At 43.7% G+C, this 25,755-nt stretch overlaps 1 protein-coding gene across 4 annotated transcripts in view; it reads left to right on the top strand.

Moving 5' to 3' along the window:
• MCPH1 (microcephalin 1) overlaps positions 1 to 25,755 on the top strand; it is a 435,753-nt gene that overhangs the window by 31,660 nt on the left and 378,338 nt on the right. For all 4 annotated transcript variants that reach the window (XR_013221834.1, XM_077290054.1, XM_077290052.1 and 1 more), the window contains exons 6-7: positions 9,435 to 9,569; positions 20,404 to 20,490. Coding sequence is in view for 3 of the 4 variants with exons in the window: in XM_077290054.1 (XP_077146169.1) it covers positions 9,435 to 9,569; positions 20,404 to 20,490 (222 nt within the window). In the remaining variant the exon portion in view is untranslated. The remainder of the gene's footprint in view (positions 1 to 9,434; positions 9,570 to 20,403; positions 20,491 to 25,755) is intronic.

Here is a 25,755-nt window from a genome sequence, read left to right as displayed (position 1 = left end):
CATGTTGCTTCTGCTGCTGTGAAACACCTGAAGGGTTAATAAACTTCTTGAATGTGGTTTTGAGCACCTTGAGGGGTGCAGTTTTTAGAATGGTGTCACTTTTGGGTATTTTCTGCCATATAGAACCCTCAAACTGACTTCAAATGTGAGGTGGTCCCTAAAAAAAATGGTTTTGTAAATGTTGTTGTAAGAATGAGAAATCACTGGTCAAATTTTAACCCTTATAACTTCCTAGCAAAAAAAAAATTTGTTTCCAAAATTGTGCTGATGTAAAGTAGACATGTGGGAAATGTTATTTATCAACTATTTTGTGTCACATAACTCTCTGGTTTAACAGAATAAAAATTCAAAATGTGAAAATTGAGAAATTTTCTAAATTTTCGCCAAATTTCTGTTTTTTTCACAAATAAACTCAGAAATTATCGACCTAAATTTACCACTAACATGAAGCTCAATATGTCACGAAAAAACAGTCTCAGAATCGCTAGGATCCGTTGAAGCGTTCCTGAGTTATTACCTCATAAAGGGACACTGGTCAGAATTGCAAAAAACGGCAAGGTCATTAAGGCCAAAATAGGCTGGGTCATGAAGGGGTTAAAAGACACTTGCAATCTGCTCTACACATTGAAGTAGCAGATTTGGGGTCTTCAAAACTTACTTTTAAAGATTTGTGGATGTGGTCCTGGTGGGCTGGTCCTGGTATGAAGACAGGCGGCGGCTGTGGTCCTGGTGTCTCTGTAATAAGTATAATGGATTTATAGTTAGACCACCCCCCGAACTAGGTAATGTTTAACGATAAACACCCTGCTAAAATGATGTGAGAAATTTTAATTAAAGGTGAACACCAAAACCCAAACACAGGTGCACGTTATACCATTCATTTCCATGTCCCCCAAAAAAAATTTTGAAATGTGAACCCACCATGTAAAAATATATTTACCACATTTTATTTTCAAAAATCACCTCCCCCAAAAAACCTTTAAAGTATAACCTTTATTAAAAAATGAGCCCTCAACCAACTCTGTATTGCATGTGTAACCATTGGTACATACACCAGTTTTAAATTTACTTTTCTGAAATGATACTACGGACATTTTTTTAATAAACATTTTATTAGTTTTTTTTTTTTTTCTTTTTTTTTTTTTACATCACAATTAGGAGCTGAAATGCTCTTTATTTTAAATACAAGTACATCAACTGGGAATGGTTTCAACAGTAATAAGAAAATCAACACTTTTAATAGAAAAAAAAAACGCACGCTCACACATTCAAACCACTAGACTTTGCAAAAATACATCCGATTTAAAAAAAAAAAAAAATTTTAAGAGAAAAAAAAAACACATTTAAACCACATGCTGCACAGACCACTATACTTAGTAAATACATCAGAAAAAGGCAATTAACCAATTAAGGCATGGACAAATGCACATGCAATCAACAAGACGCACACAAACATGCCTGTAAGCACAGAGGCGCAGTCATAATACAAGCATAACACATGAACAGGCATAAGATTGGCAAAGGCATAATAAGGTGCAGGCACATGAAGACATACATACAAAAGCACACAGCCGTACGAAAATACACACACATATGTACAAATGCACAAAGGCGGACCCAAACAGAAGACGCATACGCACACACATACACACACAAACGTAAAAAAGGCTGACAGTCCTCCGGCTGGAGCTGCATGTCTTCACAGTGGCTGGCATCAGGGTGGATCTGGACTCTAGCATGGCACTGGCTGTTGCAGGACGATGGCAGGCCTCTGTTTCTCTTCAGGTTTTAAGCTCTTGCTGTAGTCAGTACCTCATACACACACAAATGCACAGGCACACAGACGCACAAAAAAATTGCAATACTCACACTGGCTCTATGGTGGCTGGAGTCTTGCTGTCAGTCTGGAGTCTTGCTGTCAGTCTGGAGTCTTGCTGTCAGTCTGGAGTCTTGCTGTCAGTCTGGAGTCTTGCTGTCAGTCTGGAGTCTTGCTGTCAGTCTGGAGTCTTGCTGTCAGTCTGGAGTCTTGCTGTCAGTCTGGAGTCTTGCTGTCAGTCTGGAGTCTTGCTGTCAGTCTGGAGTCTTGCTGTCAGTCTGGAGTCTTGCTGTCAGTCTGGAGTCTTGCTGTCAGTCTGGAGTCTTGCTGTCAGTCTGGAGTCTTGCTGTCAGTCTGGAGTCTTGCTGTCAGTCTGGAGTCTTGCTGTCAGTCTGGAGTCTTGCTGTCAGTCTGGAGTCTTGCTGTCAGTCTGGAGTCTTGCTGTCAGTCTGGAGTCTTGCTGTCAGTCTGGAGTCTTGCTGTCAGTCTGGAGTCTTGCTGTCAGTCTGGAGTCTTGCTGTCAGTCTGGAGTCTTGCTGTCAGTCTGGAGTCTTGCTGTCAGTCTGGAGTCTTGCTGTCAGTCTGGAGTCTTGCTGTCAGTCTGGAGTCTTGCTGTCAGTCTGGAGTCTTGCTGTCAGTCTGGAGTCTTGCTGTCAGTCTGGAGTCTTGCTGTCAGTCTGGAGTCTTGCTGTCAGTCTGGAGTCTTGCTGTCAGTCTGGAGTCTTGCTGTCAGTCTGGAGTCTTGCTGTCAGTCTGGAGTCTTGCTGTCAGTCTGGAGTCTTGCTGTCAGTCTGGAGTCTTGCTGTCAGTCTGGAGTCTTGCTGTCAGTCTGGAGTCTTGCTGTCAGTCTGGAGTCTTGCTGTCAGTCTGGAGTCTTGCTGTCAGTCTGGAGTCTTGCTGTCAGTCTGGAGTCTTGCTGTCAGTCTGGAGTCTTGCTGTCAGTCTGGAGTCTTGCTGTCAGTCTGGAGTCTTGCTGTCAGTCTGGAGTCTTGCTGTCAGTCTGGAGTCTTGCTGTCAGTCTGGAGTCTTGCTGTCAGTCTGGAGTCTTGCTGTCAGTCTGGAGTCTTGCTGTCAGTCTGGAGTCTTGCTGTCAGTCTGGAGTCTTGCTGTCAGTCTGGAGTCTTGCTGTCAGTCTGGAGTCTTGCTGTCAGTCTGGAGTCTTGCTGTCAGTCTGGAGTCTTGCTGTCAGTCTGGAGTCTTGCTGTCAGTCTGGAGTCTTGCTGTCAGTCTGGAGTCTTGCTGTCAGTCTGGAGTCTTGCTGTCAGTCTGGAGTCTTGCTGTCAGTCTGGAGTCTTGCTGTCAGTCTGGAGTCTTGCTGTCAGTCTGGAGTCTTGCTGTCAGTCTGGAGTCTTGCTGTCAGTCTGGAGTCTTGCTGTCAGTCTGGAGTCTTGCTGTCAGTCTGGAGTCTTGCTGTCAGTCTGGAGTCTTGCTGTCAGTCTGGAGTCTTGCTGTCAGTCTGGAGTCTTGCTGTCAGTCTGGAGTCTTGCTGTCAGTCTGGAGTCTTGCTGTCAGTCTGGAGTCTTGCTGTCAGTCTGGAGTCTTGCTGTCAGTCTGGAGTCTTGCTGTCAGTCTGGAGTCTTGCTGTCAGTCTGGAGTCTTGCTGTCAGTCTGGAGTCTTGCTGTCAGTCTGGAGTCTTGCTGTCAGTCTGGAGTCTTGCTGTCAGTCTGGAGTCTTGCTGTCAGTCTGGAGTCTTGCTGTCAGTCTGGAGTCTTGCTGTCAGTCTGGAGTCTTGCTGTCAGTCTGGAGTCTTGCTGTCAGTCTGGAGTCTTGCTGTCAGTCTGGAGTCTTGCTGTCAGTCTGGAGTCTTGCTGTCAGTCTGGAGTCTTGCTGTCAGTCTGGAGTCTTGCTGTCAGTCTGGAGTCTTGCTGTCAGTCTGGAGTCTTGCTGTCAGTCTGGAGTCTTGCTGTCAGTCTGGAGTCTTGCTGTCAGTCTGGAGTCTTGCTGTCAGTCTGGAGTCTTGCTGTCAGTCTGGAGTCTTGCTGTCAGTCTGGAGTCTTGCTGTCAGTCTGGAGTCTTGCTGTCAGTCTGGAGTCTTGCTGTCAGTCTGGAGTCTTGCTGTCAGTCTGGAGTCTTGCTGTCAGTCTGGAGTCTTGCTGTCAGTCTGGAGTCTTGCTGTCAGTCTGGAGTCTTGCTGTCAGTCTGGAGTCTTGCTGTCAGTCTGGAGTCTTGCTGTCAGTCTGGAGTCTTGCTGTCAGTCTGGAGTCTTGCTGTCAGTCTGGAGTCTTGCTGTCAGTCTGGAGTCTTGCTGTCAGTCTGGAGTCTTGCTGTCAGTCTGGAGTCTTGCTGTCAGTCTGGAGTCTTGCTGTCAGTCTGGAGTCTTGCTGTCAGTCTGGAGTCTTGCTGTCAGTCTGGAGTCTTGCTGTCAGTCTGGAGTCTTGCTGTCAGTCTGGAGTCTTGCTGTCAGTCTGGAGTCTTGCTGTCAGTCTGGAGTCTTGCTGTCAGTCTGGAGTCTTGCTGTCAGTCTGGAGTCTTGCTGTCAGTCTGGAGTCTTGCTGTCAGTCTGGAGTCTTGCTGTCAGTCTGGAGTCTTGCTGTCAGTCTGGAGTCTTGCTGTCAGTCTGGAGTCTTGCTGTCAGTCTGGAGTCTTGCTGTCAGTCTGGAGTCTTGCTGTCAGTCTGGAGTCTTGCTGTCAGTCTGGAGTCTTGCTGTCAGTCTGGAGTCTTGCTGTCAGTCTGGAGTCTTGCTGTCAGTCTGGAGTCTTGCTGTCAGTCTGGAGTCTTGCTGTCAGTCTGGAGTCTTGCTGTCAGTCTGGAGTCTTGCTGTCAGTCTGGAGTCTTGCTGTCAGTCTGGAGTCTTGCTGTCAGTCTGGAGTCTTGCTGTCAGTCTGGAGTCTTGCTGTCAGTCTGGAGTCTTGCTGTCAGTCTGGAGTCTTGCTGTCAGTCTGGAGTCTTGCTGTCAGTCTGGAGTCTTGCTGTCAGTCTGGAGTCTTGCTGTCAGTCTGGAGTCTTGCTGTCAGTCTGGAGTCTTGCTGTCAGTCTGGAGTCTTGCTGTCAGTCTGGAGTCTTGCTGTCAGTCTGGAGTCTTGCTGTCAGTCTGGAGTCTTGCTGTCAGTCTGGAGTCTTGCTGTCAGTCTGGAGTCTTGCTGTCAGTCTGGAGTCTTGCTGTCAGTCTGGAGTCTTGCTGTCAGTCTGGAGTCTTGCTGTCAGTCTGGAGTCTTGCTGTCAGTCTGGAGTCTTGCTGTCAGTCTGGAGTCTTGCTGTCAGTCTGGAGTCTTGCTGTCAGTCTGGAGTCTTGCTGTCAGTCTGGAGTCTTGCTGTCAGTCTGGAGTCTTGCTGTCAGTCTGGAGTCTTGCTGTCAGTCTGGAGTCTTGCTGTCAGTCTGGAGTCTTGCTGTCAGTCTGGAGTCTTGCTGTCAGTCTGGAGTCTTGCTGTCAGTCTGGAGTCTTGCTGTCAGTCTGGAGTCTTGCTGTCAGTCTGGAGTCTTGCTGTCAGTCTGGAGTCTTGCTGTCAGTCTGGAGTCTTGCTGTCAGTCTGGAGTCTTGCTGTCAGTCTGGAGTCTTGCTGTCAGTCTGGAGTCTTGCTGTCAGTCTGGAGTCTTGCTGTCAGTCTGGAGTCTTGCTGTCAGTCTGGAGTCTTGCTGTCAGTCTGGAGTCTTGCTGTCAGTCTGGAGTCTTGCTGTCAGTCTGGAGTCTTGCTGTCAGTCTGGAGTCTTGCTGTCAGTCTGGAGTCTTGCTGTCAGTCTGGAGTCTTGCTGTCAGTCTGGAGTCTTGCTGTCAGTCTGGAGTCTTGCTGTCAGTCTGGAGTCTTGCTGTCAGTCTGGAGTCTTGCTGTCAGTCTGGAGTCTTGCTGTCAGTCTGGAGTCTTGCTGTCAGTCTGGAGTCTTGCTGTCAGTCTGGAGTCTTGCTGTCAGTCTGGAGTCTTGCTGTCAGTCTGGAGTCTTGCTGTCAGTCTGGAGTCTTGCTGTCAGTCTGGAGTCTTGCTGTCAGTCTGGAGTCTTGCTGTCAGTCTGGAGTCTTGCTGTCAGTCTGGAGTCTTGCTGTCAGTCTGGAGTCTTGCTGTCAGTCTGGAGTCTTGCTGTCAGTCTGGAGTCTTGCTGTCAGTCTGGAGTCTTGCTGTCAGTCTGGAGTCTTGCTGTCAGTCTGGAGTCTTGCTGTCAGTCTGGAGTCTTGCTGTCAGTCTGGAGTCTTGCTGTCAGTCTGGAGTCTTGCTGTCAGTCTGGAGTCTTGCTGTCAGTCTGGAGTCTTGCTGTCAGTCTGGAGTCTTGCTGTCAGTCTGGAGTCTTGCTGTCAGTCTGGAGTCTTGCTGTCAGTCTGGAGTCTTGCTGTCAGTCTGGAGTCTTGCTGTCAGTCTGGAGTCTTGCTGTCAGTCTGGAGTCTTGCTGTCAGTCTGGAGTCTTGCTGTCAGTCTGGAGTCTTGCTGTCAGTCTGGAGTCTTGCTGTCAGTCTGGAGTCTTGCTGTCAGTCTGGAGTCTTGCTGTCAGTCTGGAGTCTTGCTGTCAGTCTGGAGTCTTGCTGTCAGTCTGGAGTCTTGCTGTCAGTCTGGAGTCTTGCTGTCAGTCTGGAGTCTTGCTGTCAGTCTGGAGTCTTGCTGTCAGTCTGGAGTCTTGCTGTCAGTCTGGAGTCTTGCTGTCAGTCTGGAGTCTTGCTGTCAGTCTGGAGTCTTGCTGTCAGTCTGGAGTCTTGCTGTCAGTCTGGAGTCTTGCTGTCAGTCTGGAGTCTTGCTGTCAGTCTGGAGTCTTGCTGTCAGTCTGGAGTCTTGCTGTCAGTCTGGAGTCTTGCTGTCAGTCTGGAGTCTTGCTGTCAGTCTGGAGTCTTGCTGTCAGTCTGGAGTCTTGCTGTCAGTCTGGAGTCTTGCTGTCAGTCTGGAGTCTTGCTGTCAGTCTGGAGTCTTGCTGTCAGTCTGGAGTCTTGCTGTCAGTCTGGAGTCTTGCTGTCAGTCTGGAGTCTTGCTGTCAGTCTGGAGTCTTGCTGTCAGTCTGGAGTCTTGCTGTCAGTCTGGAGTCTTGCTGTCAGTCTGGAGTCTTGCTGTCAGTCTGGAGTCTTGCTGTCAGTCTGGAGTCTTGCTGTCAGTCTGGAGTCTTGCTGTCAGTCTGGAGTCTTGCTGTCAGTCTGGAGTCTTGCTGTCAGTCTGGAGTCTTGCTGTCAGTCTGGAGTCTTGCTGTCAGTCTGGAGTCTTGCTGTCAGTCTGGAGTCTTGCTGTCAGTCTGGAGTCTTGCTGTCAGTCTGGAGTCTTGCTGTCAGTCTGGAGTCTTGCTGTCAGTCTGGAGTCTTGCTGTCAGTCTGGAGTCTTGCTGTCAGTCTGGAGTCTTGCTGTCAGTCTGGAGTCTTGCTGTCAGTCTGGAGTCTTGCTGTCAGTCTGGAGTCTTGCTGTCAGTCTGGAGTCTTGCTGTCAGTCTGGAGTCTTGCTGTCAGTCTGGAGTCTTGCTGTCAGTCTGGAGTCTTGCTGTCAGTCTGGAGTCTTGCTGTCAGTCTGGAGTCTTGCTGTCAGTCTGGAGTCTTGCTGTCAGTCTGGAGTCTTGCTGTCAGTCTGGAGTCTTGCTGTCAGTCTGGAGTCTTGCTGTCAGTCTGGAGTCTTGCTGTCAGTCTGGAGTCTTGCTGTCAGTCTGGAGTCTTGCTGTCAGTCTGGAGTCTTGCTGTCAGTCTGGAGTCTTGCTGTCAGTCTGGAGTCTTGCTGTCAGTCTGGAGTCTTGCTGTCAGTCTTCTTTCATGTAGGCTTCTTGCTTGCATATGTGGGGTTGAAGGCCCAGGCCAGGTTTATATAGATTTGGGGGTGTCTGGCCAATTGGCAACAAAATCCTGCTTCTGAGCATGCTCAGTGTAAAAAAACGTATTGCAGCGCTGCATTGCGTCGTACGACGTTTCCCGACGCATCCGTCGCTCATAGGCTTCCATTGTAGCCAACGACGCATGCCGCAGGATGCGTCGCAACACGTTTTTTAGGCGGAGACAAAAACGTTACAATCAACGTTTTTTGCCGACGACGTGTTGCCAAATTTCGACGCATACGTCGTACGACGTACACGACGTATGACAATCCATCGCAATGCGTCGCCAATACAAGTCTATGGGGAAAAAACGCATCCTGCAAACACTTTTGCAGGATGCGTTTTTTCTGCTAAACGACGCATTTTAACGTATTGCAGTTAACGCTAGTGTGAAAGTAGCCTAAGGCTACATTCACACTTGCATACCGGGGCTTTGCGTACGGCTGCGTACTTCCTCCCTGACGCTCTGCCCACTTCCGTTTAGGTCCACCTACTTCTGCATGCGTCCTGCGTACCTATCTTTAACATTGGGTACGCAGGACATGCGGCATTGCGGATACGTAGTTTTGACGTGCCCACAGACCGCAAGGAAATGCAACACTATTCTATCATTGGAAACATTCAAGTTACAAGTCTCAGAAGATGGCACAAACCCCTTTTTTCACAATTTAAAGGGAATCTGTTATTCAATTTATGCTGTTTGTGCAGGCAGAAGGAATCAGCGCCTGATTATATGATTCCTGCCAGGCATAGTCCTCTGAAGCGCTCCAATATTTCAGAGAAAACATACTTTAAAGGACCGTAGCAGGAGACGAGACTAGTCTGGGAAAGGCCCTAGCCAGCTCTTTCCGGCACTGCTGCAGGTGTTTGACAGATCTCTTTATGGCGGAGAGAGCTGTCAATTACCTGCAGCGGCAACAGACTGTTCTCTGGCTATGTTTCCTATCTGGTTCTTCAAAGTATATGTAGCTGAAATGCCAGAGCGTTTCTGAGAATTATATACGGTACTTGCAATCGTGCAGCCAGGTTGCCTAACATTTGGGCAGCATGAATTGGCTGACAGATTTCTTGTTTAAGGAAAAAAAAAACCTATACATGTTTATTAGCATTGTAATCATACCGACCTGGGAAATCAGGGAAATTATGGTGCCAGGTTATTTTTACCGCACAATCAACACCATAAAAGCGCGCACACACACACACACACACACACACACACACACACACACACACACACACACACACACACACACACACACACACACACACACACCCAACAATGATTGCGAAATTATAAGTGTATATTTTGCCATTTCATCATAATTTAAAATGTTCTGCTCGTGTTAAAGTACATCGTATAATGTAATGAATTGTATCATTCAAAACTTCAACACGTTCCACAAAAAAACAAGCTATCAAGAATTTGACTGTTAGGCTACTTTCACACTAGCGTCGGGCTCGGCCCGTCGCGGTGCGTCGGGCCGAGGTTCACGACGCTAGCGTTGTCTCCGCCGCACAACGGGGGCAGCGGATGCATTTTTCCAGCGCATCCGCTGCCCCATTGTGAGGTGCGGGGAGGTGGGGGCGGAGTTCCGGCCGCGCATGCGCGGTTGCAAAAAGCGGACCGTCGTGAGTAAAAAACGTTACATGTAGCGTTTTTTGGTCCCGACGGTCCGCCACAACACGGCGCAACCGTCGCACGACGGTTGCGACGTGTGTCAATCCGTCGCAATACATCGCTTAATGTAAGTCTATGGGGAAAAAACGCATCCTGCAAGCACTTTTGCAGGATGCGTTTTTTCGGCAAAACGACGCATTGTGGCGGATTGCAGTTAACGCTAGTGTGAAAGTAGCCTTAGCATATAAGGTGATAGTTCGGGCTTGCTCTCTTATAGAATTTGCTCTTCCTCGACAGATATCCCTATTTTAACATTTGACGATGATGGTACACTGTTGTACAGCCCTAAATCAGTGGTTGCAGATCGCTTCAATGCCATGGAAAAAAGAATACAAGACATGAAGGATAAAAGGGAAAATTTATCTCCTACAGGTAGGAAAAATGCTGGTTCTTTAAAATGACTTGTCACTTGCCATAGATGTGTAATTTTTACCCACCGTGAATGCTGCTGTTCTGCTGTATCTAGCATGGTTTTTTTTTTTTTTTATATCCTGCTCTTTTCCATTTCCTGTGAAATTTATAGAAAATGTGAAAAGTTCATGCTACAGTGATATTTTATCATGAAAGTAGAATATTTAAGTAGAAGCAATGGTGATTTCCTTTTCTCAAACAATTTCTTGAAACTAAAGCCAACAGTGGAAGGTATTCACTCCCCAGAAAAAATAAATGAATTAAATTAAAATAAAGTGACTGTCTCAATAACTTGTCATGTGGCCTTGAGCATCATTTACAGCCTGACAATGGTGTCTCATGCTGTTCAGAAGTGGAGTTATTGTCTGCTGGGGCATAGCATTCCATTCTTGAAGGGCGGCCCTCAGGTCATTAACCCCTTCCCGACATCTGACGTTATAGTACGTCAGATGTCGGGTCCCCTCACAGCACACCAGCATTTCTGCTGTGTAGCAGCGATCTTATGATCGCTGCTGCATAGCAGAGCCGATCGCGTTGTGCCTGCTTCTAGCCTCCCATGGAGGCTATAGAAGCATGGCAAAAGTAAAAAAAAAAAAGTAAAAAAAAATGTGAAAAAAATAAAAAAAATATAAAAGTTTAAATCACCCCCCTTTCGCCCCAATCAAAATAAATAAATAAAAAAAAAACCCCAACCTACACATATTTGGTATCGCCACGTTCAGAATCGCCCGATCTATCAATAAAAAAAAAAAGCATTAACCTGATCGCTAAACGGCGTAATGAGAAAAAAAATCGAAACGCCAGATTTACGTTTTTTTGGTCGCCACGACATTGCATTAAAATGCAATAACGGGCGATCAAAAGAACGTATCTGCACCAAAATGCTATCATTAAAAATGCCAGCTCGGCACGCAAAAAATAAGCCCTCACCTGACCCCAGATCACGAAAAATGGAGACGCTACGAGTATCGGAAAATGGCGCAATTTTGTTTTGTTTTGTTTTTTGCAAAGTTTGGAATTTTTTTTCACCACTTAGGTAAAAAATAACCTAGTCATGTTAGCTGTCTATGAACTCGTACTGACCTGGAGAATCATAATGGCAGGTCAGTTTTAGCATTTAGTGAACCTAGCAAAATAGGAAAGCAAAAAACAAGTGTGGGATTGCACTTTTTTTGCAATTTCACTGCACTTTGAATTTTTTTCCCGTTTTCTAGTACACGACATGGTAAAACCAATGATGTCGTTCAAAAGTACAACTCGTCCTGCAAAAAATAAGCCCTCACATGGCCAAATTGACGGAAAAATAAAAAAGTTATGGCTCTGGGAAGGAGGGGAGCGAAAAACTAAAACTGAAAAAGCTCCGGGGGTGAAGGGGTTAAGGTTCTGGGGTACAGCGTTACCAGCCTCTACACATCTACTAAGCAGATCCCATAGGTTTTCTATGAGATTCAGTCTGGAAAAAATTCAGACCACGCCAATGCGACCTCAACGAGCTGGAGCATTGTCATCCATGAAGATGAAATTAGGCCTTTGTTCATGGAGAGGCACACTGACTGGATTAATGATGTTATTCAAGTAATAGGAGCTTTTCTCAAAGTGTAAGGCAATTCTGTATTTACTAGACACACCAGCCCACACTGTAACTGTAACACCACCAAAGGCTCATTTGGTGACAGTGGCTGATGCATAGCTCTCTCCTTAACATCTCCAACATCGTTGGCGGACATAATTTCTGCTCAGTGTGATTTGACTTTCATCCACGTCCAACGTAAATGCTCCCTGGCCCAGGCAAGACAATGGTGTGTTTAGGTACCCTTGCAGGTCATTTAGGGCAAAGACCATGCTGATGTTAATGTCAGGATCACACTCAGTCGGAGCAGCCTTTGGAAATGGGGAATCACCAGAAATAATACACAAGACACGTCTTGTATAGTGTATCACTGGGAAGTCTCTGAAGCACGCCTGCCTTCAAGGTGCTATCCCTTCTTTATATAGTTGTTTCGGTAGGTTTAGTGGTTATACAAGTTTTGCATGTTTAAACAAAGAGACAAAAGAGGAAAGAAAGAAAAGAAAAGAAAACAGTTTCGTGGGCGGCAGTTTCACAACAAACAGTACAAAGGCAATTCCACAGACAAGAAAAACAGGATTTCATACTATAGCTAAAATGTCCTTGAATGGACAGGTCAATATTTATCACAAATTCTTTTTTTTTATTTTTGTTCATTGAGGTAATCATTTTTGTTCTGCTCTTCACAATCCCCCCTTTGACATATTCCATTCAAAACCTTGTCGATCATTTTAGTCATTCTTTTTGTGATATTACAAAAAAAACTTTATATTCTCGCATCCATTACACAAAATTTATTTGTGCATACCGAGATACCCTTGAGTACAACCTTGAATAATACATATATAATTACAATAACCATAACTGTATGTATTAGGCTTTGCATAATCCCGGTAACCCACCCACCGATCCCTCTGAACCAATTGGCCGGGTTAAGAAAAGAAAAGGTATCTGACCACCAGCTATCCTTATTTTGGTCATTGTCTTTGTCATACTGATCCCTGAGTCGTTGTACGTCTTTTAATTTAAATCTCATACTCATAGTACTATTCGGGTCTATATAATGATAGCAGGTGGGTCCGATGATTTGACACATACCCCCTTGTGAGGCAGTTAGGTAATCCAATACCAGGGTATGTTGGTTAGTGACTATTATAAGCTGATTCTGTACAGCTATACTAGTATTTAATATGTCCAATATATCCCAAATCTGATCATCTAGATAATCCGTGGCTCTAACTAATTTATCCCACATCTGTGTTAACATAGGATAAATAAAAATGGTACTAGCAATTTTGTTGGGAATTCCCATTTGTACTATATGCGGCCTCCCCGAGGGACGTGGTGAGTTATCTGCAGCTCTTTTATACAGTGTGTGCTTGGGCACGGCTTGCATATTCACTTGTTTATTTGAAATTATGAAAGTAGCCGGGGTTAGGCGTCCTAATGTACAAGTACCCTTTATACCTACGGGAAGCCATTTATATGCTCCTTCTCCGCATATCCAAAATGTACCCTCAGGCAGGTCCCACAAAGCTGAGTGCTGCAATACCAATCTGTGAGCCAAATCCACAAAACTAGATACATTCTGAAGCATACACCAAGAGGGTTTTTGTCCCAAGGGGCTACAGTACCCGGCTGCGGGATTCCCACATACATGCATTCCGTTGACATACTCATTGGATTCATTACAAACCAGGTTCCCCGGCTTACTTGTACAACTGTTTGCATCACCTTGGGGGAACAACTCAGAATGTTCCCATTTTCTATTATGTATGTATCTTTTCAATACTGTAGGTTTGAAAGCATCAGAGGAAGGGGTGGTTGTACTGAAACAGAGCTGTAGATTTTCAGTGGGGACCTGTCCTAAATCAGTTAATCCAGTCTTATTCCTAGGTACCCATTTTCCTCCCTTGAATGCTAAATATTGTAAGTTGTCTATTTTTCCTGAAAGATTGCCCTGCCACCAAGGAAATTCTACCCATCCCACAACTGGTATGGCGATTGTAGTATTCCATAGTCTAGTATTGCCAGGTTGGTTGTTGGCCAGGTTGTCTGAACAATTAGGCCAAGCGAATATTTCTTCAGCTGACACGGGAACTGCTAGAAAAGGTATACTTGTGGCTGATACTGGTGAATGGGTACAGATCCAACAATCTGCCAGGGGTTGCGTATTATTTAACAAGTCATGCACTAATTTTCTATGATGTTGTACGAATCTATTGTTCAAAGGGGCTAGAGAATTCAGTCTTTCCCATGCCTCCGTTGAGGTTAACATTATTAACATCAATATCATGAGTCTTATACTGCTTTTTTGCAATGGCTTGCATGTATCCATGATGCCTTTCCTTCAAGCTTGACTGCTGTTGGAGTTGTTAACAGGACTTGGAAAGGTCCGTCAAATCTCGGTTCCAGAGTCTTTCTGGTGTGTCTTTTCACGTAGACTTGATCACCAGGTTCCAACTTGTGGCCTCCTTCGAGATTTTCTGGATCTGGAAGGGAAGCAAAAACTTGCGAATGCACTTTAGTTAAACGTTTTTGTAATTCTTGTACATAAGCAGTTAAAGTCTCAGTATCAACATCAGTTGTTGTGGAAAATAACAACCCAAATTTGCTGCTCTACCAAAAAGAATCTCATGTGATGACAGCTTAGCCTTCCCCCTTGGGGCGTTTCGGATGGAATACAGGGCAAGTGGTAGACACTCGGTCCAAGGCTTTCCTGTTTCTGCCATGGCCTTCTGGATTTTTAATTTTATTGTTCCATTTAATCTTTCCACTTTACCTGAACTCTGTGGGTGATACGGAGTGTGAAACTGGTTTTCTACTCCCAACATTTTCATAACATTCTGGAATATTTCCCCAGTAAAATGGGTACCCCTATCTGACTCGATCACCTCAGGCATGCCGTAACGGGGTATCAGTTCATGTGCTATTTTAATGGCAGTAGTTTTTGCTGAGGCTTTACGAACTGGATAAGCCTCTGGCCACCCTGAGAACATGTCCACACACACAAGCACATATTCGTATCCATTGTACCTAGGAAGTTGGATGTAGTCGATCTGGAGTCTTTGAAAGGGATACAGTGGTCTTACATGATGCTTGGTTGGGGTTTTAATGGCCTGACCTGGATTGTGTGCCAGGCATATAGCGCATGCAGCACACATGTTCCGAGCAAAATTACCAAAGCCTGGAGCCAACCACCTTTCTTTTACCTTGAGCGTCATACCATTTGCCGACACATGCGTGGGTAGGTGGAGGTCACTTGCCACTGCGGGGTACCAGGCTCTGGGTAAACACAACAAAGTTCCTTTTTTCCATAATCCTTGCTGATCTTCTGCCCCTTTTTTCTGCCACTGCCCTCGTTCTTCGTCGTCTACCTGTTTCTGAGCTTCCTTCAATCTCTCCTCATCATCTTCAGAGCTATCTAGTGTGTGGGCATGATGTAAGGGTTTACGTGCTGCCTGTTTTGCTGCCTTATCGGCTTTATCGTTACCCCTGGCTTCCTCGGTGTCGAGTCTCACATGTGCAGCTACCTTTATCACCGCTATTTCTTTAGTTTCTTGTGCTGCCTCCAGAATCTGTCTAATGAGGGAGGCATGTTTAACAGGTTGGCCTGAAGCAGTCATATAACTCCATATTACGCCAAAATCGAAAATAATGCCATGTGCATATCTAGAATCAGTGTATATGTTTGCTGTCTGATCTTTGGCTATTTATAGAGCTTCAACCAATGCCGTAAGTTCTGCTTCTTGTGCAGACTGATTAGCAGGGAGAGGTTCTGCTTTCAGCACTTCATGCTGAGTTACTACCGCATAACCTGTATGAAATTGTCCATTCATATCTGCATATCTACTGCCATCTATGAAAAGTTCAAATGTAGCATTACAGAGTGGCTTGTCACGTACATTACATAAGCCCTGAGTCTCTTGTTCCATTAATTGTACACAATCATGCATTGACTTTGATGGGTCAAAGGAGTTGGAGAGTGCAGTTTCCTCAGGTATGGTACCCCCCTCAGACTCTAAAGGGAGCAAAGACGCGAGATTAAGAGTCTGAATCCTGGCAAAGGAAATGTTGGGCGGCAGTAGTAGGGAACATTGGAGACGGAGGTGTCTGGCCATTGAAATATGTTTAGGTTGGACCTGGTTAAGAATGCCATGTACATCATGAGTGGTCTGAACTAGAAGTGGGTGATCAAGAACAATCTCAGAAGCTTTATCTAATAACAGTGAAATTGCGGCTACTACTCTTACACAAGAAGGTGCGGCTCTAGCTACAGGGTCCAGATGAGCTGATATGTATGCCACCGGTCTCTGTTTGTTTCCATGTTTTTGTGTGAGCACCCCTGTAGCATGTGAGGATATCTCAGCTGCCATCAATTGAAAAGGTTTAGTGTAGTCTGGGAGTCCCAAAGCCGGAGCTGATACCAGTGCTGTTTTCAAAGAGGAAAATGACTGTTTAGCCTCTTCACTGAGTGAATATGGCGTGTTGGCAATACAGTCATATAAAGACTGCATGAGTTGACTTGCATGTATGATCCACTGTCTACAGTGTGAAACAATACCTAGGAAAGCACGCAGCTGTTTGTGATTCCTGGGTTCAAGCATGTTACGTATGGCTTCCGTACGTTGAGGTGTGAGGTGTCTGATGCCCTGTGATATGCAGTGACCTAAAAACACGACTGTTTGTTGACAAGCCTGGAGTTTCTGTCTATTTACTTTACAGCCTTCTTGCGCTAGGAAAATTAAGAAATTAACAGTTGAGGTAACTGCCGTCTGCTCATCAGGGCAACAAATAAGTAAGTCATCTACATACTGTAGAATGACTACTCCTGGTTCTGGGGTGAAATTTTTCAGCACGGTCTGCATTGCTTCAGAGTACAAAGTTGGTGAGTGTACCATACCTTGTGGCAATCTTGTCCATGCTAATTGTTTACCCTTGAATGTAAAGGCAAACAAATGCCAACAGTTCTTATGTAGTGGCACAGAAAAAAATGCGTTTGATAAGTCAATTACCGTAAAATATGCAGCAGTGCTGGGAATTTGAAACAGTAAGGTATGAGGATTCGGTACCACAGGGGTGACCGGTGCCAAAACCTTATTGATTTCCCGTAAGTCGTGCACCATGCGATATTTCACCATAGTTTCTTTGGAGGACACTTTCTTTTTAACAGGATATAAGGGTGTATTGGCGGGTGACCTGATTTCTACCAAAACACCTTGTAACACATAATCCTGAATTTGTTGAGAAATCGCCTGTTCTTGCTGGGCGCTGATGGGGTATTGCCTGAGCTGAGGTAAAATGGTTCCCGGGGCAGTTTCTAACAGTATAGGAGCTACTGATAAAAATCCTACATCAGTGTCTCCTTTTGCCCATAGGCTGTCAGGAACCCGAGACAAGTCAATTTTTGCTTGTTGAGTGTAAATTTCGGGAAAATCCTCCATTGCCTGTATTCTAACATATGGTTCCAGAGATTCTGCATCTTCAGGGATGGTCAGCATAACTGTGCCATCTTCTCTAAAATGGATGTTTGCATGCATTTTACTTAAGACATCAGTACCCAACAAGCAGGTAGGTGCACCTTTAGCAAATAAAAATTTGGATACAAAAGTTTTAGGGCCAAAGCTCACATTTAAAGGTTTTGTAAAGGGCAACGCTTGAATTTTACCATCATACCCTTCTGCATATGTAACCTTTGAGGATATATTGTCAGGATATGGTAAAAAGTCCTGATTTAAAATGGAGGATGTTGCTCCCGTATCTATCAGAAAAGGTACATTTTTACCCTCAACCTCAACTTGTATTATTGGTCTTCTAGAAGGAAGAGAGACCTGCATAACTTTCAGTCATTCTGAGCTGTCTGTTTGATCAGGCACTGGGTTATTTATCCTATTTTTGGGTACAAAGGTTCCTGAATCTATATCTGCTTTTCTCTTCCTACATTCCCTTTGGAAATGTCCTGGCTTCTTACAGTAATGACAAGTAAACTTTTGATTAGCAGAGCCAGTATTAGCCTGTGCAATTCTTACTGGCTTAGAATTTTCTCTTAAGTCCATTTCTATCCCTACAGCTTTCTGTCTAGCCAGGTGTGGGTCTTCCAAGGTTCTCCAATCAGGGGTTGCGGCCTTAAGCTTTTCCTTCACTTTTGGAGACAATCCATCTATAAAGGTTTTTGTAACTAACCTCATCATTCCTGGAGCGGTTAGATCCATGCCTTCATCTCTGAAATTATTTTCTACACTTAGATAATATTCGTCTACTGATTGTCCAGATTTCTGAGCCACCACTCCCGTTGTTCCTCTCTGCCTCTGTCTCTCCCTCATGAAAACCATTAAGTGATCTACAAATTGCGTACCTGATTCTATCGTTTGTAAGGCACCATCTCCTGCTTGGGGCCTATGTACCTGTAGATTTGCTAATAGCTCCTGGAAGAGTCCAGGAGTCATTTTCATTCTACATAATTCTTCTCCATCTGCCCAAACTCCAGCGTGAGTCTGCATAATTTGCTGTATATATTGTGCAAATCTAACTGGACACTGGGTGGGATCTGGTGCGTTATGCAAGAGAGACATGCCTTCAGCGGGGGACCAAGGGAAATATTGTCGAGTTTGGTGATATCTAGTTCCCATTACTCCGTCAGCACCAGGTTCCCTAAAGGGTCTTGGTACTACCCTAACAGGGGCAAGTACAGCGCCATGTCTAGGTGTACCACAGGCTAGGCAATCATTTCTCCAGTCTGGATTTTGTTGTCCACAGTGCGGACATACCCATCCTCCTGGTCCGGCTAAACTTTGAGGTAGTGTTTGGAGAAAAGATGGGGCATGTGGGTTAAGGTATGGGGGTGGGGTATTTTTAGATTCCACATTTTGTTTTTCTCCACAGCCTGTGGGTCTAATACACCACTTTTTACTCTGTTGATTATATGTCCATCCCTCATTTTCTGCTACCCTAGAGACATCAATCAATGCTTGGATCTGATCTATCCATTTCTTGTCTCTGATTATGCCTTTTTTTCTTTCCTGAATTCCTTCCCATAGTTTTCTACTAAAAGCTTCTGCCCTAGTAACTCCAAACTTACTAAAAATCTTTTTCAGCCCCTTAGTGGCATCTTCACCACTTCTCTCCTTTATGATAGTATAGATATCTAATTCTTCTGGTTCCGACTTTGTTTGCTTATTCCCCATTTTCTTATCCTGAGCTTTCTTGCCCTAGGTGGCGTTTGGGTATGAGAATACCTCGTTACCTTCTTCCTAAGGAGCTAGGATGTCTTTTTCTTGCCCTAGGTGGCGTTTGGGTATGAGAATACCTCGTTACCTTCTTCCTAAGGAGCTAGGATGTTTAAACTGTGTTGATGTAAGAAAATCCTGATTCCTACACCTATAGCAAACAACACAAATGCAACCAGACAGAAAAAGAACATACAACGTATCTTGTCCCAGGCTAATTTATCTGTCCTGGGCTCATACTATCATACACAACGTATTCTTGTCCCAGGCTAATTTATCTGTCCTGGGCTCATACTATCATACACTTATCTGTCACCAGGTTTTTGTCAAAGACAGGATCAGAGATTGAACATAGGCGCGGAGGTCTCCCCGAAAGGACGCAACCACGTTGCCCAGTGGGACAGTCACTTCTTCTGTTTCAACCCCCTGGGCGGCTTATAGGGCTATTCCCAACTTCCACACACCTTCTATTCACATTCACTCTCATTCAATGCCGTACTCCGTGAGGTGATCAATTCCTAAATAGTTCAAGAACCCGAGCTATAGGTATCCTCCTCTACTAGAACTACCCGCTAAAGAACACGACACAGAAAATCTTACGGACAGTGCAGGGCAGATATAAGAGATCTAACAGTGTCTCTTACCTGGCCAGGTTTTTGTTCATCTGCCGTCCATTATCCCAGATTCTCTTTTCGTTCGTATTCTGCCGGTGTTCTTGAAGGAATACACAGACCTCGGGTCCCTGTTCAGGCGCCAGGAAATGTCAGGATCACACTCAGTCGGAGAAGCCTTTGGAAATGGGGAATCACCAGAAATAATACACAAGACACGTCTTGTATAGTGTATCACTGGGAAGTCTCTGAAGCACGCCTGCCTTCAAGGTGCTATCCCTTCTTTATATAGTTGTTTCGGTAGGTTTAGTGGTTATACAAGTTTTGCATGTTTAAACAAAGAGACAAAACAGGAAAGAAAGAAAAGAAAAGAAAACAGTTTCGTGGGCGGCAGTTTCACAACAAACAGTACAAAGGCAATTCCACAGACAAGAAAAACAGGATTTCATACTATAGCTAAAATGTCCTTGAATGGACAGGTCAATATTTTTGTTCATTGAGGTAATCATTTTTGTTCTGCTCTTCACATTAACAATGATCTGACTTGACACTTGGGTGTCTTTGACCTCCCTTAAATGTGCCTGGAGTTGTGTGGCATTCATCATCTGTTTCCAAAGGACATTATTCACAATGAAGCTGTCATCAGTGTGGGATGTGACTAAATGATGCCCACTTAATGCCTTTACGTGACTCATCCAGTCTCTCTGTATCACTTGCAACCTGCTGATGACATTATGTGACACTCTAAGCTCAGGGGCCACTTCCGTCTGAGAACATCCTGCTTGAAGCCTCTCAATGACGTGGTACTGTTGATCAATTGTTAACTGTCATCTTGGTCTCATGATGTCAAAATGTGAACAGCATGATGTGGAGGACTGTTTAATACCAATTCTAATCGACCACCCAAATTTATTGCCTGATCATTTTGCAAATTTTGCCATTAAGCTCCTTGTTAGAGAGTGACCTTGCTCCACCACAGCCGCCCTATCCCCGGTAGGCTACACTAAAATTGGACTAGTAAAGTGCGCCAGCATTTTATTAAAAAAAAAGTTTCTCTATCCTCCTCCCCAAAATTTGGGGTACGTCTTATGGTCCAGTGAGTCTTATAGTCTGCAAAATCCGGTGACTCTTGTCTTTGTCTTCTGCCCCTACATGAGTCTGCTCTGATTAGGTAACAAAAACTTGGCGACAGATTCCCTTTGAAACCGATAAGAAAATTTCCAAAACCTGTGTCCACACTGTCTAATTGGCTTTCTCAGCCGCTCTTCTTTTACTGCCAGTCTTGTTTGCCGTTGCCAGTTGCTGTTTTTAGTGCTGAAGTTGCTCTATCTATTGTGACTTTTTTTATATTAATAGAAAAATAATCATTTTTTTTCTTTTTTTTCTTTCAGCTTCTCAGATGTCACAGATATTTAATACTTCATCACATGAACCATCACTTGGAAATAGTCCTACCATCTTCTCAATCTCTCCACACGGTACGTCAAAATAACGAAATGCCTGATCAGAGGGAAATGCCCTTAAAAACTTTTTAGTGGCCCTCTGTAGAAGGCAGACCCTCCCCCAATCCACTCAATCGCTGCACATGAAGCTGTGTCAGTCAGTGCAAAATGTTTTCTGTCTTCTTTTTTTTTTTTCTAATTTTACTTCTAAAGTAAACTTGAACCTGTGATCTTCTGATCTTATACTATATACTGGAATACCCCAGTATTTGTTACATAGTGTAAATCTTGGTCTCCTTCATATAGCTGAGCTGTTAGAACGATACTAAGATGGTAGCAACAAGGTCGTTCAGCAGGTCTCTGTCAGACATAGTAGCCCTTCGACACCCTCCAATTCCATCCCAGAGCCGTTAAAGACGAGCTGTGTACCATTTAGCGTAAATTTCTCTGTTAAGATATTGACGGTGATGTTTAAATACAGTTGTGCTCAAAAGTTTACATACCCCGGCATAATTTTTGCTTTCTTGGCCTTTTTCCAGATTATATAAATGATAACACCAAAACTTTATCTCCACTCATGGTTAGTGGTTGGGTGAAGCCATTTATTGTCAAACTACTGTGTTTTCTATTTTTAAACCATAATGACAACCCAAAACATCCAAATGACCCTGATCAAAAGTTCACATACCCTGGTGATTTTGGCCTGAAAACATGCACAGAAGTTGACACAAATGTGTTTGAATGGCTACAAACGGTAACATCCTCACCCGTGACCTGTTTGCTTGTAATGAATGTGAGCATAACAGCTGAGTGAGTTTCTGGGATCCAGACAGCCTCTTGCATCTTTCATCGAAACACTGATGTTTCTGGATTGTGAGTCATGGGTAAAGCAAAAGAATTCTCAATGGATCTACGGGAAAAGGTAGTTGAACTGTATAAAACAGGAAAGGGATACAAAAAAGATATCCAAGTAATTGATAATGCCAGTCTGCAGCGTTCAAGCTGTGATTAACAAATGGAAAATCAGGGGTTCTGTAAAAACAAAACCACTGTCAGGTAGACCAACAGAAATTTTGTCCACAACCACCAGGAAAATTGTTCGGGATGCAAAGAAAAACTCACAAAAAACATCAGCTGAAATACTGAACTCTCTGAAAGCTAGCAATGTGGCTGTTTCAAGATGCACAATAAGGAGGCACTTGGAAGAAAAATGGCTGCATGGTTGAGTTGCCAGAAGAAAGCCATTACTGTGCAAATTCCACAAAGTATCACACCTATAATACGCAAAACAGCACAGAGACAAGCCTCAAAACTTCTGGAACAAGGTAATTTGGAGTGATGAGACAAAAATTTGAACATTTTGGCCACAACCATAAAAGTTATATTTGGAGAGAGGCCAGGAAGGCCTATGATGAAAGGAACACCATTTCTACTGTAAAGCACGGACGTGAATCGCTGATGTTTTGGGGATGTGTGAGCTACAAAGGCACAGGAAACTTGGTCAAAGTTGAAGGAAAGATGAATGCTGCATGTTATCAGCAAATACTGGAGGCAAATTTGCAATCAACCTGGAAGCTGCGCATGGGACATACTTGGACGTTCCAACATGACAATGTTCCAAAACATAAGGAAATGATGAGGAATCCAGCTCAACGAGGTAGTGGAAAAAAAAACCCCTTCCTTTATTCACTTCAAATCATATTCAGTGGAGGATAAAACATCAGCAACAACATGGATTAAAATGCGATATCAACGCGTTTCTGGTGAACAAGAACCCTTAATCATTATGATTTTTTTCACTACCTCGTTGAGCTGGATTCCTCATCATTTCCTTAATTCTTCTACACCCTGAAACAGCGGTTCCGTGCTCCGAGTTCCATAGGATGCCGACTATGGTGAGCTGGACTATTTCATTTTCCAAAACATAAGGCCAAGTTGACCTGTCATTGGCTACAGCAGAACAAAGTGCAGGTTCTGGAGTGGCCATCTCAGTCTCCTGACCTCAATATCATTGAGACACTCTGCGGAGAGCTCAAGGTTGCAGTTCATGCTAGACAACACAGCAATTTACAGGAATCGGAGGGTTTTTGCCATGAAGAGTGGGCAGCTGTACCATCTGAGAAAATAAAGAACCTCATCCACAACTACCACAAAAAACTTCAAGCTGTCATTGATGTTAGTGTGGGGCAATACATGGTATTAAGAAATGGGGTATGTGAACTTTTGATCAGGGTCATTTGGATGTTTTGGGTCGTCACTGTGATTTTAAAAGAGAAAACACAGTAGTTTGACAATAAATGGCTTCACCCAACCACTAACCATGAGTGAAGAAAAAAGTTTTGGTGCCGCCATTCATTTTCTCTCAAAAAAGGCCAAGAAAGCAAAAAATTCTGCTGGGGTATGTAAACTTTTGAGCACAACTGTAGTTAACAGCTGTGGCTGGAGATGAGCTCTTAGTGACAGATGCGGGTTATTTAGTTTAGCCCGTATCTGACGTGTTGAGAGAGTTCAGCTCCTGAGCTCTCTGCCACACATGATAATAACCCTTACAATCACTAAAACAGCGATGGGTGAATATTGCGATTGGTATTTTTAACCTTTTCAAAATGGTAAAAAAATACCTTTTATTATTAATCATCTGCAGGTTTGAGGAACTGAAAATGCTCGATTCCCTTTAACAGATTGCTGATTGAGGTGGCAGACCACATTAGTAACTGAAAATGACAGTTTTAGTAATGGCCATTACAGTCATGGCCAAAAGTATTCACACCCCTGCAATTCTGTCAGATAATACTCAGTTTCTTCTTGAAAATGATTGCAAACACAAATTCTTTGGTATTATTATCTTCATTTAATTTGTCTTAAATGAAAAAACACAAAAGAGAATGAAGCAAAAAGCAAAACATTGATCATTTCACACAAAACTCCAAAAATGGGCCAGACAAAAGTATTGGCACCCTCAGCCTAATACTTGGTTGCACAACCTTTAGCCAAAATAACTGCGACCAACCGCTTACGGTAACCATCACTGAGTTTCTTACAATGCTCTGCTGGAATTTTAGACCATTCTTCCTTGGCAAACTGCTCCAGGTCCCTGATATTTGAAGGGTGCCTTCTCCAAACTGCCATTTTTAGATCTCTCCACAGGTGTTCTATGGGATTGAGGTCTGGACTCATTGCTGGCCACCTTAGAAGTCTCCAGTGCTTTATCTCAAACCATTTTCTAGTGTATTTTGAAGTGTGTTTTGGGTCATTGTCCTGCTGGAAGACCCATGACCTCTGAGGGAGACCCAGCTTTCTCACACTGGGCCCTACATTATGCTGCAAAATTTGTTGGGAGTCTTCAGACTTCATAATCCCATGCACACGGTCAAGCAGTCCAGTGCCAGAGGCAGCAAAGCAACCCCAAAACATCAGGGAACCTCCTCCATGTTTGACTGTAGGGACCGTGTTCTTTTCTTTGAATGCCTCTTTTTTTTTTCTCCTGTAAACTCTATGTTGATGCCTTTGCCCAAAAAGCTCTACTTTTGTCTCATCTGACCAGAGAACATTCTTCCAAAACGTTTTAGGCTTTTTCAGGTAAGTTTTGGCAAACTCCAGCCTGGCTTTTTTATGTCTCAGGGTAAGAAGTGGGGTCTTCCTGGGTCTCCTACCATACAGTCCCTTTTCATTCAGATGCCGACGGATAGTACGGGTTGACACTGTTGTACCCTCGGACTACAGGGCAGCTTGAACTTGTTTGGATGTTAGTCGAGGTTCTTTATCCAACATCCGCACAATCTTGCGTTGAAATCTCTTGTCAATTTTTCTTTTCCGTCCACATCTAGGGAGGTTAGCCACAGTGCCATGGGCTTTAAACTTCTTGTTGACTCTGCGCACGGTAGACACAGGAACATTCAGGTCTTTGGAGATGGACTTGTAGCCTTGAGATTGCTCATGCTTCCTCACAATTTGGTTTCTCAAGTCCTCAGACAGTTCTTTGGTCTTCTTTCTTTTCTCCATGCTCAATGTGGTACACACAAGGACACAGGACAGAGGTTGAGTCAACTTTAATCCATGTCAACTGGCTGCAAGTGTGATTTAGTTATTGCCAACACCTGTTAGGTGCCACAGGTAAGTTACAGGTGCTGTTAATTACACAAATTAGAGAAGCGTCACATGATTTTTCGAACAGCGCCAATACTTTTGTCCACCCCTTTTTTATGTTTGGTGTGGAATTATATCCAATTTGGCTTTAGGACAATTCTTTTTGTGTTTTTTCATTTAAGACAAATTAAATGAAGATAATTATACCAAAGAATTTGTGTTTGCAATCATTTTCAGGACGAAACTGAGTATTATCTGACAGAATTGCACGGGTGTGAATACTTTTGGCCATGACTGTATAAACTGAAAAACAACTTGAGATCATATACAGCTCTGGCAAAAATTAAGACCACTGCAGAATTTTCAGTTAGTCTGATTTTTCTCTTTATAGGTATATTTTTGAGTAAAATGTAAATTGTTCTTTTATTCTATAAACTACTGACAACATGTCTCCGAAGTTCCAAGCAATACATTTTGTATTTATTTTCTGAAAATGAGAAATGGTCAAAATAACAAAAAAGTGCATTGCTTGCAGACCTCAAATAATGCAAAGAAAACCAGTTCATAATCATTTAGAAACAACAATACTAATGTTTTAACTCAGGAAGAGTTCAGAAATCAATATTTTGTGGAATAACTATGATTTTTAATCACAGCTTTCAGTGTACATTATTGCGAAAAAATGAACTTTTTTGAATTTACCAAATGGCTGAAATGAAACAAAGACTGAAAAATTTAAAGGGGTCTGAATACTTTCCGAACCCACTGTATATTACAGAATTGCAATGTATTTGTAAAATATGGGCACACCCTTAGATTTGAATGGATGAGTCTCATCCAATTTATGGAAGAAACTGGTACATGCTGCAAGTTGATATTTTTGCGTTATTATTGTTAATTTATTTTTGAAAAAAGTCTATGTATGTTAGACAAAACCCAGAGTAAGGGTATGTGCACACGTCAGGATTTTATGCAGAAATTTCCTGAGCAAAACCGGAGATTTTCCTCATAAAATCCGCATGCGTTTTTCTCGCGTTTTTTTGCGCTGATTTTATGCGGATTTTTTGCGTTTTATTCCGGAGCTTCCCAATTCAATAACATAGTGGGAAATCCGCAAAAAAATCCTCAAAATTAATGAACATGCTGCGTATTTTTCCACATGCGTTTTTTTGGCGGAAAAATCCGCAACATGTGCACAAAAATTGCAGAATGCAT

The sequence above is a fragment of the Ranitomeya variabilis genome, chromosome 2 (assembly GCF_051348905.1).
Source record: "Ranitomeya variabilis isolate aRanVar5 chromosome 2, aRanVar5.hap1, whole genome shotgun sequence".
In the NCBI taxonomy this organism is placed as follows: domain Eukaryota; kingdom Metazoa; phylum Chordata; class Amphibia; order Anura; family Dendrobatidae; genus Ranitomeya; species Ranitomeya variabilis.
The sequence above is the reverse complement of the archived record's forward strand: the minus strand, read 5'-3'. Positions and strand labels throughout refer to the sequence as shown.